The sequence below is a fragment of the Battus philenor genome, unplaced genomic scaffold, assembly GCF_028537555.1.
Source record: "Battus philenor isolate CCGP_79_NKW_IND1 unplaced genomic scaffold, ilBatPhil1.0.hap1 SCAF_22, whole genome shotgun sequence".
NCBI classification, from domain to species: domain Eukaryota; kingdom Metazoa; phylum Arthropoda; class Insecta; order Lepidoptera; family Papilionidae; genus Battus; species Battus philenor.
In genome coordinates, this window is record NW_027181685.1 from 5,023,048 (window position 1) to 5,038,177 (window position 15,130).

Genomic DNA, 15,130 nt, shown 5'->3' on the forward strand with positions numbered 1-15,130 from the left:
CCGTCTCCGTCGGGAAACTTCGCCGGTTGCACGGCTCGTTTCAAATTAACACGAGAAAGTGTACAAAGCGATCAGCGAGTAGGGAGTGCGGGCTCGCGCGCGCGTGCTACGTGCAACGCACGCGCCGCCGCCGCCGCCGCCGCTGTACCTGCTATGGTAAGCGCAGCGAATGCGCCGAATCGAGGTAAACGGTTTTGTGTTTATTGCAAGAAGAGTGGACATAATCGCGATGAGTGCTCAAGGCTTAGATCTAAAAGTGATCCGCATACAGTTTCGTGTTACGGTTGTGGTATGAAAGGTGTTATTCGTGCTAATTGTGTTAACTGTAATACAAAAAATACGGACACTAAGGATTCGTTCTTTGCATGCGATTTTATGTCAACAAATAGGCATTTATATTCCAAAACCGAGGCATCGCAATGTCAAGCCCATGTTTCTTTTGATTGTAATACTGTTTTTTTAAATTCTGTTTGTAATGTATATGATGTACCTGATGCGCGGTCAGTGGATAACTCGCGTACCGAGCGCTTGCGTCCGGATGTTTGTACCAAAGGCCGTCCAATTTTGGACATAGAGATTTTTGGCTATCGCGGTACCGGTCTATTAGACACGGCGGCTAAACGTAGCGTTGCCGGATCCACGCTGTACTCCTTGTTGCTTAAGTTAGGGCAGCCGATGCGTAGTAGCGTCATGACTGTGAAACTTGCTGACGGTGTAGTGCGTGACGTGACAGTCAGACTGGTGGACGTTGTGGTGATGCTCGCGGGCGCATCAATACCTATCACATTTATTATTTTTCCAGATGCAGTTAACAATGAAACATTGCTAGGCATTGATTTTATACGTAAAGCTGGTTTGGTTATTGATATTTTTAATGAAACGTGGTTCACAGCTGATCAACCTCAGGTCATTCACCCCTTGCGTTGTGAGAAATCACGTAACTTCATCGAATGCGCCTCTGCCGACATGTTGCGTTCGGACGAGGGTATGATGCTGTCACCACCTGAAAGAGCAAGCCTTGCGCAGACATTGCAGGAGTACGAGGACATTTTCCGAGAAGGGGGAGGATCGACGTCGTTCGCTGAACACCGCATTGACACCGGCACCCACCCGCCGATCGCCGTCCCGCCGTACCGCCTGACGCCTGCGAAAAAAGAAGTTATGGAGGCTGAAATTAATAAGATGCTGTCGGAGGGCGTCATCGAAGAGTGTGAGTCTCCGTGGGCAGCACCAGCGCTGTTGGTACCTAAAAAGGATGGGTCCTACAGATTTTGTGTGGATTATCGCAAATTGAATTCCGTCACGAAGGTTGACTCCTATCCGCTTCCGGTGATCGACGATCTACTGCAGTATACTGGCAAAAGTTGTTTCATGAGCACCATCGACCTCAAGGCAGGTTACTGGCAGGTTGCTGTCAAGGAAGAGGATCGCGACAAAACCGCCTTCGTGTCACCATTTGGCGTTTTCAGATTCAAGCGTATGCCTTTTGGCTTGCGCAACGCTCCAGCGACGTTCCAGCGTCTGATTGACAGGTTTCGTTCAGGGTCTGCTTTAAAAGGCGTGACCATTTTAGGTTACATAGACGACCTCATCGTGATCTCTGAAAACTTTGCTCAGCATCTACAGGATCTTCGAGCTGTTTTCGATCGCCTTCGTGTCTTCAGCCTGTGCGCCAATCGAGCTAAATGCGTGTTTGCTAGAGAAAGTGTTAAGTATCTAGGTCACGTGATTTCGTCTCAAGGGCTATCGCCGGACCCTGACAAAATCAGCGCCATTGTCGATATGAACGAGCCGACGAATGTGAAGCACTTGAAATCCTTCTTACAGACGTGCTCGTGGTTCCGCAAGTTCGTGCCGAACTTCGCAAAGGTTGCGCAACCGTTGACTATGCTGACGAAGAAAGATCAGTCTTGGTTGTGGGGCGAAGCTCAAGTCACCGCGTTCTTGGAACTTAAGAAATCACTTACCTCTCCTCCAATCCTCATCCAGCCAGATTATAGTCTTCCTTTTGTGCTTAGGACTGACTCGAGCAGCTATGCTTTAGGTGCAGCTCTCTTGCAGGGGGAGTCGCCGCGCGAGGAGCGTCCGATCGCGTACGCCAGCCGCCTTCTGACTTCGGCGGAACGAAACTACTCAACCACCGAGCGTGAAGCTGTTGCAGTTGTGTGGGCAGTCGAGAAGTTTCGCGGCTACATCGATGGTCATCCCGTGCGCGTCGCTAGCGACCACCAGCCCCTGAAGTGGTTACTAACCTTGAAGTCTCCTGCAGGTAGATTGATCCGTTGGGCTATGAAGTTGCAGTCTTTCGATCTCCAAGTGGACTACACCCCAGGAAAGGCAAACGTCATCGCAGATTCGCTCAGTCGACCGCCATGCGTTGAGGAGGCTCGAGATGCTTGTGGCGTCTGTACGGTGGTGGTTGAAACGCCACGATGGGAGGCAACCGCTCTTCGTGAAGATCAGCTCGCAGATCCTGAAATCGCGAAGATTATCCTGGGCCTGGAGGGAAAGGAAGAAGTGGAGATTTGAAGGTGGACAGATAGAGGTTATCATATGTCAAAGGGGATACTTTACCGATATACGGAAGCAGAAACGGAAGAACCGCAGCTTGTTGTACCAGTCAACCGTCGGAAGCAAGTTATGGTTGAATGTCACGACGCTGCAACAGCTGGTCACGGTGGTGTTGATAGGACTTTGCATCGTATTTCCCAGCGGTTCTATTTTCCTGGAATGCGTCGTTTTGTAGCGGAGTATCTCAATTCTTGTACTGAATGTCAGCGTTACAAGCCTTCGAATGAGAAGCCTTCAGGCTTGTTGCAGACTCCAGTACCCGCACAGCGCTTCGAAGTTGTAGCAGTAGATTTGTTCGGTCCACTTCCTAAGGGTCCCAAGGGTGAACGTTGGGTCCTTATTGTCGAAGACACCGCCAGTAAGTGGGTAGAGCTGTTTGCGCTTACTGAAGCTACTGCTGAAGCTTGTGCTAAGATCTTGATAGAGGAGGTTTTCCTTCGTTTTGGTGTTCCTAGGCGATTAATTTCTGACAATGGTGTCCAAGTCGTTGCCGATGTTATGCAGAAAGCTATGTTTGTTTTGGGTGTTAAGCAGAATCTGGTGCCCCTGTATCATCCAGAAGCGAATCCTGTGGAGAGGAAGAACAGGGATCTTAAGGTGCAAATGGCTATCCTCGTGGAAAATCACCATCAAAAATGGCCTAAAGCTCTGCCATTTATTCGTTTCGCTTTAAACACATCGTTGACAAAAGCAACCCAACAGACTCCTGCATGCCTGACTTTTGCTCGCGAACTTCGCTCACCAATTGCAGCTCAGACGGACTTGCGTGCAGTTGTCGAAGCGGAGAACTACGTGCCGCAAATCACACCTTATCTGCTAAGACTCGCAGATACTCTCCAGTCCAGCAAAGAAAGTATTGAACACCAACAAGACCTCCGCAAAGCTGTTAAAGATAAAATTCGTAAAAGTGACAGTCTCGACGTCGGCGACCTCGTATTGATGAAAACGCACGTTCTCAGCAACTCTGCAAAAGGAGTCAGCGCTAAGTTCGTACCTAAACGAGACGGGCCTTACGTCGTTCAGAAGAAAGTTAGCCCAACTACGTACCTGTTAGCGTTTCCTGATAAGTCCGACATTACCATTGGGAAGTATCATGTCTCTGACTTAAGACGCTATCATTCGCGAGAGGGTGAATGCACTGAGATTCCTGAGCCTGTGGCTCCAAAACGTCCTCGCGGCCGACCGCGAAAGCTTGTGTCGGTTTGACCAGTTGTGAGGTCACTGGTCCTGGTCAAAAGGGGGAGTATGTAATAATATTGCTATATAAAAAAGCCGCCAGATGTGAAAGTTCCCGCGGACGTCGTCACAACGCTCAACCTTTTGTTTGTCTCGCCCACTCGTCTCGCTCACTCGCACGGCGTGCACGATACGCGCTCTTGCTTGCTCTTGGCAGGTAGCCAAGACGCGCAGCACGTGCGCCTGCGGCCGTTGGAGTTCAGGGAGTCGGATTTGAGCCATGGTTCGATGCGCAACCGCGCGTAGGCGAATTATTCATTTTCCGCGCACAAATTGTTTTAATAAGTAAATAAACGTGTTTCCACATCACAAATAAAGAAATTTTTGGATTTTCAAATTTACACAAAATTATAAAGTTCACAGCTAGACTGATAATTTACATTGTTTTTTTTTTTATGTATACCGTATTTCATTATTTATTATCCTTTTCCTGACGAAACAAAATCAAAAAACACGAAAATCCAAAAAATTTGTCTCGCAGTTATATAGGATTATAAAAGGTGTAACAATTTTGATACAATGATAATGCATTTGAGCAACAAATGACTATTTTTTTTTTCGGATGTCGAATCGATCACGTTACATTGTCCTACTGTGAAACAGGTTCCAAAGACCTTGGTTATCATCCTATATTAGCAACCGATCGAGCCGAGGTTCAGCCCTCTCAGGCGCTCGCGGAATGCTAAACGCGATTCGAATGATAACCCAAGCCGGAATTTCCTTTCACTCAATCACTCTTCCAACCTTCTAAAAGACTAAAATGCTTGACGCTCTTAATCTGGTGACGTAAACAATTTGCCCAAGTTACAACTTAGGAAATCTTTGCGCTTAGTTACTACTAAAGTGGTTAAGTGCCTTGAACACTTACTTTAAATCCAGTGACGTTGTAAATGCCATTAGGTGAATAGTCAAAACAGTTTGTGAATGATTATAAAAATTTTAAGACAAACATCAACAGTTTAGACACTTCATCATTTCAAGTCTGTAAATGCCATATAACAAAAATATCTCGTCAAGTATAAGCAATAATCTTAGAGGAAAACAATAATTTGTGCCACGGACGAATTCTAGGAAAAATTTGCCTAAAATAAGCTTTATCCTTAAATCTGAGCGTAGAATAAATAACAAAGACCAACAGAGAACACCGTTAAAGAACATTGTTTGAGGCTAACAATGACGTAAGTCCACGGAAAGGAAACCACACAAAATCGATAAGGAAAAATTTATTCATGGAACAGGATAAATAAAAAAGAAGTCCTTAAATCGATATACTTTGGATCATACCACCGTCACGTGTCTCGTGTAGTCATGTGTTAATTAGATCTTTAGGATAAACATCCGTGTTCTCATAACATGTGTACATGTATTTAGACTCATACATTCCTAGTTTAGAAGCGTCACTAAGTATTTGTGGTGACTTTAACATTAATAATTCTATTTATAGTAAAAATAATCCACTACTAAATTTATTTGTTGTTACATTCACAGTAGTCCTGTGTACAGTAAACTAAGAATATAAGATAAAAATGTAGAATAGTATTAATAGAAAATTCTATGCGTATTATTAAAATTCTATGACATATATAAAATATTCTGCACAATTGTTTTTTTTTATAGTCGTAATGCCTAAGAACTAACAAAGAACGAAAATTTGGATCTATAAAGTCACTTTCAATAACTAATAATGTTTTTAGCTAAGGAAAAAAACGATGTTGTATGTAGTAACCAATCGAATATAACAGCAGATTGGACTTGAATGAAACAAGCGCATGATCGTGAGCTATGAAGAGATCTGGGGGAGGCCTATGCTGGAGAACAAAGCGAATATCCGAATACAGATGTTTAGCATTAAATTAATAATTTACTGTAACATTTGTTTGTAAATAAAGGCTCATTGTATTGTAATTCGTAATATAATGAAATAAAGTAGTAGGTGTAGTTAACGTCGAGCTAAGTTCGCGAACTTTAACATCGCGATCTTTATAAGCACGAACGTATGTCACCGCAATGAAGATAATCAACAGCTTAATTTTAATCAAAACTCATCCGCTGCAGGACATAGGCCTTCCTGTTTGATTTACAACAAGCTAGTTGTCTGTCCACCTAGCAGGCAGAGTCTTGCGTCGCCCTTCCTTGGTCATCTCTCTAGAACATAAAGGCCACAGCGATTATCTGACCCACGTGTTATGTGGCCTGCCTATTGCGACCTCAACTTGCCAATCTGATAACGATTTGATCTCTTAGAAAAATAGCCCTCTCAATAGCCCGTTATTTAAGTAAGGACTGTTTACTTTAAAATGTTTTGTATTAGCTAATGTTAGGAGCAAAATTGATGTCTGAAAAATATTAATATTTCACAGTTGTTAAAAAAAACACTTAATTATGACCAGAGTTCGGTTTACCTTTGTCAAATTACTACATGATATTATCAGCATGACACAAAGAGACATTTCCATTACATGAATTGTTAATCTGTTACTGCGGAAACTGTAACCTATAAACCTATATATAATCAGATAAATTAAAGGCTACATAAACACAACGAACGCATTACAATTAAAGCAATAAAAGACCCACGTTTTGTTTACACAAATAAAATTTCTTTCGAAGTTACTGTGAATACGAAATAAAAGATTTTTTTTGTCCTCATGATTGATTAATTAGATTTTTTTTATCGGCCAGTTGATTATTATTAATCTAAAGCTAAGAAACGTTTTACCATGCCAAAACGAGTAATTTAAAATTGCGCCTAAAGATAAAAAATATTTTTAATTATTTGAAAGGTATTTGTTTTTGTATTATCATAAACGAAATTAAGTAAAATAATAAATTGACTCGTTTTTTACAACTCTCCAATTTTTTTTTATTTACATATTTTGTAAAACAGCTTTATTTGCTCATAGCAAAAACGGTCTCTATGTATTTTGTTAGAGAATATCGAGACCAGTGCTGGTGAATGAGGAATTATTTGTTTATATATAAAAACAAAAATTAAAAAATTATTAACATTTATAAATTATATTGACAATACAGAAAATAAAGTAATTTCTATATAGTTAGATAATAAAAAAAAATAGAAAAACTATACAAAGATTAAAAAAATATATTTAGTTTTTGGTTTCGTAGTTTGTTTGTTGTCTCTATTTCGGAATTATACTTCGTATAATACATTTCAAAGCGGAGCAAGCGCCACTAACTACATCTGTTAACCGGTTTGTTTGTCTTAAAATTACGTTGAATATTATTATTAATAAACAACTCTCGTTCTCTGGCTATGTATGTAAAATTTTATTTATGATTTCTATAATTTATTATACAGCGTATCGCAAAAAAATAACAAGCCTGTCATAGGTTCACCCTACTGGTCTAAACAGCAGCGCCCATATCTGCCGCTACACAACAGTGCGAAAGCAATACTGAGAAGTACCATCCAATCTCAAATTGATGCAGATGCTATCGCACAGTTATGATTGGGATCTCCTTAAACCTCGGCTGCATCTTTTAGAAAGCTTAGACAGACACTCCATGGAGTGACTGGGTGCAAAGCCCCCGAGAGGGTCGTTCTGCTAAGGATCTCAATCGAATGGCGTTTAACATTCTGTTTCGGTGGTGCAAAAACACTGCCAAACCTCGGCTCGATCGGATACTATTATCTAGTGAACTTCTGAAGTGAACACTACTACCATTTCGGATAGCGGCAGGCACTGGGTAAAGTGAAGTAAAGACTTCGGCAAACTTTGCTCGACTGTAAAGTAGACTGTATTACCATGAGGTTGGTGTGAATATAGTGCTACCGAAACTGCTGTACCGCGGCTTAGGTATGCGCACGGTGAGACTCGTAGTGGCAGCGCTCATATTTTTTGGCCACATTTCGCTGCAATTTCCTAAGACGCGGTAGAGTAGTTTCAGTAGTACTATAACAAAAGCAACTTTCTAGTTCAATATATTATGTATGTAGCAGGGGTGGCCAAACTGCGGCTCTTTGAACGGTTATTTTTAGCTCCGATTGATTGTCGAATTATTAAAATATTTAAATTTATATAACCTATGTTAGCTCTTGGGAAATCTAAACAAATTACTGGTGTGAATAATCATTATTTTTACTTGACCATAAAATTGGCGAAATCCTAATACCGATCGTAATTAACTAACCAGCATCTTAAGTATTATTAGAAGTGCTGCCATATACGTGTGCCATTATGTTTAACTTCAATACACTTATTTTGAACTTTTGTCACATTATTTCAACAAATATAATTTTTGTTAAAAAAATACATTTGCGTGTTTTAAATGCGCATTAAATTGCAGCTCGCGAAAAAATTTTTAATTTTGAATAATGGCTCGAATTATCAAGGAGCTTGGCCACCCCTGGTATATAATATCCACTACAAACTATGTCATTTTCGACTAAGATTTTGCAACATTTTCACATTCCAAACATTGTAAATCATTGGTTAAATTAAGCGAATAACGAATCCTATGACTAGAAGGAAACAACATATTTTCATTACAATGGCTCGCTAATCCCACTTCAATATTCGTTAGGTCACCAGCTGTTCGTGTTAAATATAATAATAGTGCAATTAATCGCAACGTACTTACATATATAGAATTGTGAACAATCGGCCGTCGCCGCGCCGGGCACTTGCCAAGGCGAAATGTTTACGTCCGTGGCTTACAAACGTTTCTGCCACCTACCGTAAAAGGCTTTAGCTACACAAGTTAACTTATCTGGTTAGATGTCTGTAGATCTAGTTGATTACAGGTGTCATAAAAATATTAATAACAATAAAATTAAAAATGTGTCAATTATTAGAGTTCACTCTTTATTGATATAATCGCCGTCATTTCAGCCGTAAGACGTCCACTGTTTATCATAAGCCTCCTCTATAAATTTCCAATAAGACCGGTTGCAAGCGGCCTGCATCCAGCGTCTTCCAATGACCTTAACAAGGTCGTCTGTCCTCCTTATTGTGGACATCTAATACAGCGCTATCAAAAGATAAATATTAATATTTTAGCTCACGACTCGCTCGCTACATCGGTAGTCTATCGGCCTTGTGGTTGGATGTCCTTCGCTGCGTTTGCTGATTAATGGTCTGCACTCCAGAACCTTACGGGACCGGCAACAACTAGCCAATCCGCTTAGCTATGTCGCTTACAACTTTATAGGCATAATAATAGAAATCAATACGCTGATAACTTTATTTTTTTTAACGATAACTCTCTTTGCACTTTTAGCGTTAATTATTTTTTAATATCACTCATTAGTGTTCGGATATAGAATGGATATGATACGTATAAAAACGATTTAAACAAATACCGTGATGTGCTCATAAATTCTACTTTAACTTGTAAAGAACGAGCGCATTTTTCTACAACGATGACCAATTGGTCGACGGTTTTTTAAGAAATTAAGTGCTTTATTTCAAGAACAAGAAAAGATGCATAAAACCTCAGCGAAAATGCTGCCTTAGATTTTTTGGTTAAATTAAGACCAGTTTAAATTGATTTGTATCTGATTGTCCCTTATTAATTCTTGTAGTATATTATAACAACGATCAAAAAACACACGAATGTCCAACAGACAAAGAAGACGTTTATTTTAACTGATTACCATTATCGCTTAATGTAAATGCTACATATAACATGTAGGGAAATTTTCAAAAAAAAATTCTGTAATAAATGGTGAAAAAAATATTGAGAAATGTGTGCAAAAAATCGAATGAAACATTTTTATGGCGTGCACGAGAAATAATAATTTCCATTTCAAAACGTCAGCGTGGACACTGCCATAAAACGACGCAAAAACTTTACATACCAACGTGCCGCTAAAACTACAAAGCATTTGAGCGTGGCATATATTTAAAATACATTCACTGTTATCTTTCTGGAGTTTTTTAGATATCAAAAAAAAACCCGATGACCTATACAATGGCTAGATATTTTAGTTATAATTCTCCCAAACAATACAATCTAAAATAATCATTGAAAAATGTTATCCTCTCGACGTTCATATCTGCACCCGGTTTGAAGTGGCAAAGCGATCGCAGGCGAATGAACTGAACCTCTTTACAGAAACTGAAATCGACTAATTGGCTCGTGCCAGTAAATCGTATATTTCTCTGGGTTAGGAAGCCGCAAGACTAAAGGTATCGTGGAATAACTGAGCGCAATAGAGCAAGGGCTGTCACTTCAAATGCGTTAAGCATTTCAATTCGAAGCTTCCCTAGAAGGACAAACCTCGGCTCGATCGGATTAACATGAGAACTTCTAAAGTTAACACTTTTTTATGGCCCCCGCAATTGTATCGGTATAGCACTTTTAGAAGCATTGATGTCGACTGTATTTTGAAGTACAAATAATGTGTAATATGTGCAGGTTAACAAAACAAAAAAAAAATAAACTACAAATTAAAATCAGGCTAAATATGGATAATTATCACAATTAATCTAAACAAAGACTAAACGCACACATTGCTTTAAGACGTTCTGTTAATTTTATGTTAACGTACAAGACGTTTATTTGGCGGTAAATAATCTAAGCGTAACAGGTGGCGCCAGCAATAACTTCTAACTCCTACGCGACAATGCGCTTGCGTTTGTCACTGAAACAAGCTGGCACTTTTTACACTGCAACGCGGGGTCAGACCGATTACTATTTAATTATCTTCACAATCTAAAAATATCTCTGAAGTTACTTACGCTTATGGCTGAGTTCAAATTGGCAGGTTCTAGTTTTGAAAGACGGAGTTCTTCTTGTTTCTTTTTACAAGTAAGCAACCTTTACTAACTGGCTGTAGTAAATCTTTAACACGAAAGACTGTCTAATAAATATTTATAAGTGTACATATATGTTGTCAAATTTTGGCTCGCTAGAATTTTAAATATGTTTCGTTTCAGAGGTAAACTTGCATTATTGCTAGATATATAAGATATATATGGTATCAAATTGAAGAACACAAACGTAACGCTGCCAGAGATATTTTTAAAAACACGAAAAGGCCGTAGTTATATGGTCAGATGTCATTTACGTATAGTGGTTATTCGTAAATTTATTGTATTAAAATGCTTTAAACAACTATCGCAAACATTTTTGCAAACAGGAGAGGTCGGCAAACTGCGCACGCGAGCCAATGCTCTCTCGCAAAACGTCCTTGACAATTCAAAAATTACTTTATAATTTAAAATAAACAGAGGCGAAATTTTAACTAGGGTACTTATGTATTAGAGAATTTAAATTATAATATCGAGAGTCCTATGGATATTTTAAAATATATAGTATTCTTATAATATATCTTTATGATATATTATTAAAGATTCGATATATTTACTCAAATTATTATTTTTTTAAATGTCTTAGCAAAGGCATTAAACTTATCAATTTTCTTTTAATATTGATCCCTTGAATTACACGTTTGTCGACTTCTGGTTTAAAATAATGTTGTGAACATGTAAACGTAAGTTATTAACGGAGCAGGCATTAGTAAATATTGAACAATTATCAACAGCGTCGCATGTGACCATTGCACACCTTGCGCGATCTAAAATAGTTCGAATGGGAAGCGGTCCCGGCCGCGTTCGTCTGTCATTGATGGCGCGATGAGCCAGTGACTCACAGCGGCGTCTACCGCTCAAATGTCTGCATATGATGTAACTGCTGTGCGCGTCTGATCTCCTGGTACTTAATAACAAATTTACACTAAGAATAACCTGGTACAATTATAAACTAAAATTCTTTTCTTAATAAACATTAATAACAAATAGAATGCCTACATTATTTGTCTGAAATGACAGTGTAATATCAAATTAATTGAAATGATATCACTGCTGAAATCACCAGTTAAGTATATGCAGTCATCATTTATTAGAAGATCCTTGGACAAACAAAGGTGGCCAACATAGCCCAATAGATTGGCCAGTAGCAGTGGGCCACATAGCTCATAGAACAGGACTTTATTATATATATATATATTATATATATATTATATATATATATAACAATTTATAATAATACTTGTCAAAGTTCAATGCCACTGCATAAGTAGCTTTACATGATCCATTATGTTTATATGTATTGGTAAAGTTTGAATCATTCATATTTTTAATATCCAATTGTTGTTCATCGAATTGGCACCTCTCTACTGTAAAGAATCTATAATTTTTTAAAATAATGATAGATCTGTCTTTGGTGTCTACTTCATTGTTTCAGAAAGGCATCATCTTTTCTGTGGACTATGGAATATAAGGTTATTAATACATGCATACAGATTCAAGCTGTTGCAAATTTACAAACAAAAACTCTTTAATTGTGAATGTATGCAAAATATTCATGAAGATTAAGGAACTACAAGAATTCATTTAATACTCCATCTAAAGTTCAGCACATAAGTCTATGGACATCATCTTTTTCAGAAAAAAAAAGAATTTATACCAATCTACATCATTTAAACAGATTAATTTATAATTTTATTTGTGACCAAAGTTCACTATTTGCTCATTAGTATGACTTTTTTGCATCAAAGTATGTTTACTTTGTAATAAGATGTTTCTTGCTGATAAAGCAGCATATTTGTATTTATTATACCATTACAATTTGGTTTTACACACATTTTCACTATTTACACTGATATAGGTGATACTTCCTCATAAGTCTAACAGTTCAATAATTATAGCTCTTTCAAATTTCAACATGAAAATACATTAGCAAAACAGAAATAAAGTCACAGTGACTTAAAGATATTTATTCAGACTTCTTTTTACTATGTAATACAAGGTTACCACCAATGAACTTGACTAATCTTGCTCTCAGTGTCCACATTAATATTTACATTGCCAGGAGTTCAAGAACAAATGCAAAAATCATAGATCATCAACTATGAAATCTTGACAATTGACTTTGGTCATGTTATGTGATCAGAAAGCCACATTGTTTAGAGACTTGTTCTCATATGTAGCATAAATGACTCAAAATACAGAAAACATACTTCTTTGATACAAACAAATCTTGTAAAAGTTTTCATAGAATCACAATGAATGTGTATAGAACATGCCTTTGTGCAGAAGACTATGAAAAGGCCATACAATTGAAGTAAACACAAGTACTAAGAAAAAAAAATCACATAATGATCACCAATGTCATATATCTAACCATATAATTAGAATTCAATAGCTTTTTAGTCTCAGATTAGCATTGTTCACCAGTTTCATAAATAACTGCAAATAGAGTGTGCTAAAAGTTCCAAGGGCTATTGACAAAGAACTGTTTATAGTAACTAAGTTTAAAGCCATTAAGTTCCATCATCATTTCAGCCATAGGACAGACAGTGCTAGACTTATGCTTTCTCCATAAATTTGACTAGTTCGAGGCTACCTGTGTGCAGTGTCTTTTGACAGCTTTGACAAGGTTATTCAGCTCCATATTCCTCTTTATTATATTGCCTTCACCTTCACTGCATTTTCGACCATGTCTTTTATTATAATAAAATGGAAAATCACAATTATTATTAAATATTAAGTTTACAGTTTACCTGTGACAATATATGTATGACCCAGTGTTACTTACAACAAAAAAGTTATGAATTAAGAATAAGTTTATTAATCTAGTGGTAACCATTATCAGTTTTGGCCTATAGATAGAAACTTTCCTTTTTTGCAATAAATATAATTAATTTATGACTTAAACAAGATTTAATAACGGCTTTAAACAGACTGCCAAATTATGTTTTGTAATATTAAAATGAAAGAGATAATTAAAGAAATTTTAGTTTTGCTAAACAATATATTGAAAGAATCAATATAGTTATGTAGTGTATCTTGTTCCATAATATATATATACACACACACACACACACACACATATATATATATATGTATGTGTGTGTACTGATCATAAATAGGCAAAATTTTCATTATCATTTTATTCATTTTTTAATTATTTATTTACACTTTTTGTACTACATGGATAATAAAAAAGAAACAATATATAAAGAGATACAAGTGGCAGTCTTGACACTCAATACAATCTCTACCAGACAACCTTTGGAAAGAGATGATAGACAAGGAGAGGGCAGTTTGGGGTGTACATATATACATATACATTTTTACATTTTTAATGTAAAATATAGCAAGAAGTTTATATTTTGATATAAAATTTGGAAACTAAATTAAGTATTAACTTGGTCAATAATATTTAAACATTCTCAAAATCATGCAATACATCTTGTTTTTCGGGATAAATAAAATAAGGTTTTTATTGTATGTGTAACTTCTAATAGTAGTTATATTTATAATTTCATTGCAAAATTGATTTTAAACTTAAATAAGAACAAAATATGTTCTGTTAATTTAGTCTTTCTCGTGGCAACTACTTGGTATTGAAGTCGAGTTATTTTGTTTTTTAAATATCATATGCAAACCAAATTTAGAAATAAAAACAAATTTGTTGAAACAGCAAATTTTACCTAGACACATAATTTTATTTTCAAGAATTGCTATGACTGTTGAAAATAATATTAAGCATATATCACACAAGTGTTTATTTTGATTAGCAACTGTTGTGAATTGCAATTTCTAGAAAATAATTGCCAAAACAAAAATTCATTCAATCTTGATTACTTAATAAGAAATGAAATTTTATTTTAGGACAAATTGCAACTATATATACGTTAAAGGTGAACAGATGTTCTAAAGGTCGCGGGTATAACCTTACAAGACCGCAAGACAAGTTTTCATTAACATTATCGATATTGGATCGCCAAATAATGGTCAATTATTAATGTCCTAGTTATTATCATACTTACTCAGTTCGTTAGACGCTGAAGTCGATGGATCGCTTACGAACGAACTGCTGCGACTCCCTGGACCCCATTGAGGCCTACGACCATTTTCTCTAGAGTCTGTCCTCTCGGCATCATCCGCTTTACACAATTGAAATGCAAGTACGCACCAATATAACACAAAACCGATACGCATCTTGATCTCTAATTCACTAATGAAACAATCACACAAAATAATTTAAAAGCACTACCGCTACACTAAACAATATTCACATTATAAAATTCTACGCTGAGCAAATAATTTTTTACTTAGTAAAACCACATCGTACGCAAGGAAACCGCAACACTACAGTTTAAACGTTTACAACAGAAAGAAAAAATTTGACGTGGGACTATTTTATATAACATGGCAACATTAAAAAATCACAGGTTCGTAAAGTTTGTAATAAAATGAACTACAAATATATATAATGCGAATAATTATTTGTTAATCAATAATAAATGTTAAAAAAACTAAAGGTTTCTGTATATACCTTATAGGTACTC

The 15,130-nt window shown here is 37.1% G+C and overlaps 1 protein-coding gene across 3 annotated transcripts in view; it reads right to left on the reverse strand.

Moving 5' to 3' along the window:
- Stim (stromal interaction molecule) overlaps positions 1-14,937 on the reverse strand; it is a 56,151-nt gene extending 41,214 nt beyond the window's left edge. For all 3 annotated transcript variants that reach the window (XM_068766888.1, XM_068766887.1, XM_068766889.1), the window contains exon 1: positions 14,609-14,937. In XM_068766888.1, coding sequence (XP_068622989.1) covers positions 14,609-14,780 — 172 coding nt within the window. In that variant the 5' untranslated portion in view covers positions 14,781-14,937. The remainder of the gene's footprint in view (positions 1-14,608) is intronic.
- Positions 14,938-15,130: the final 193 nt, after the last annotated feature.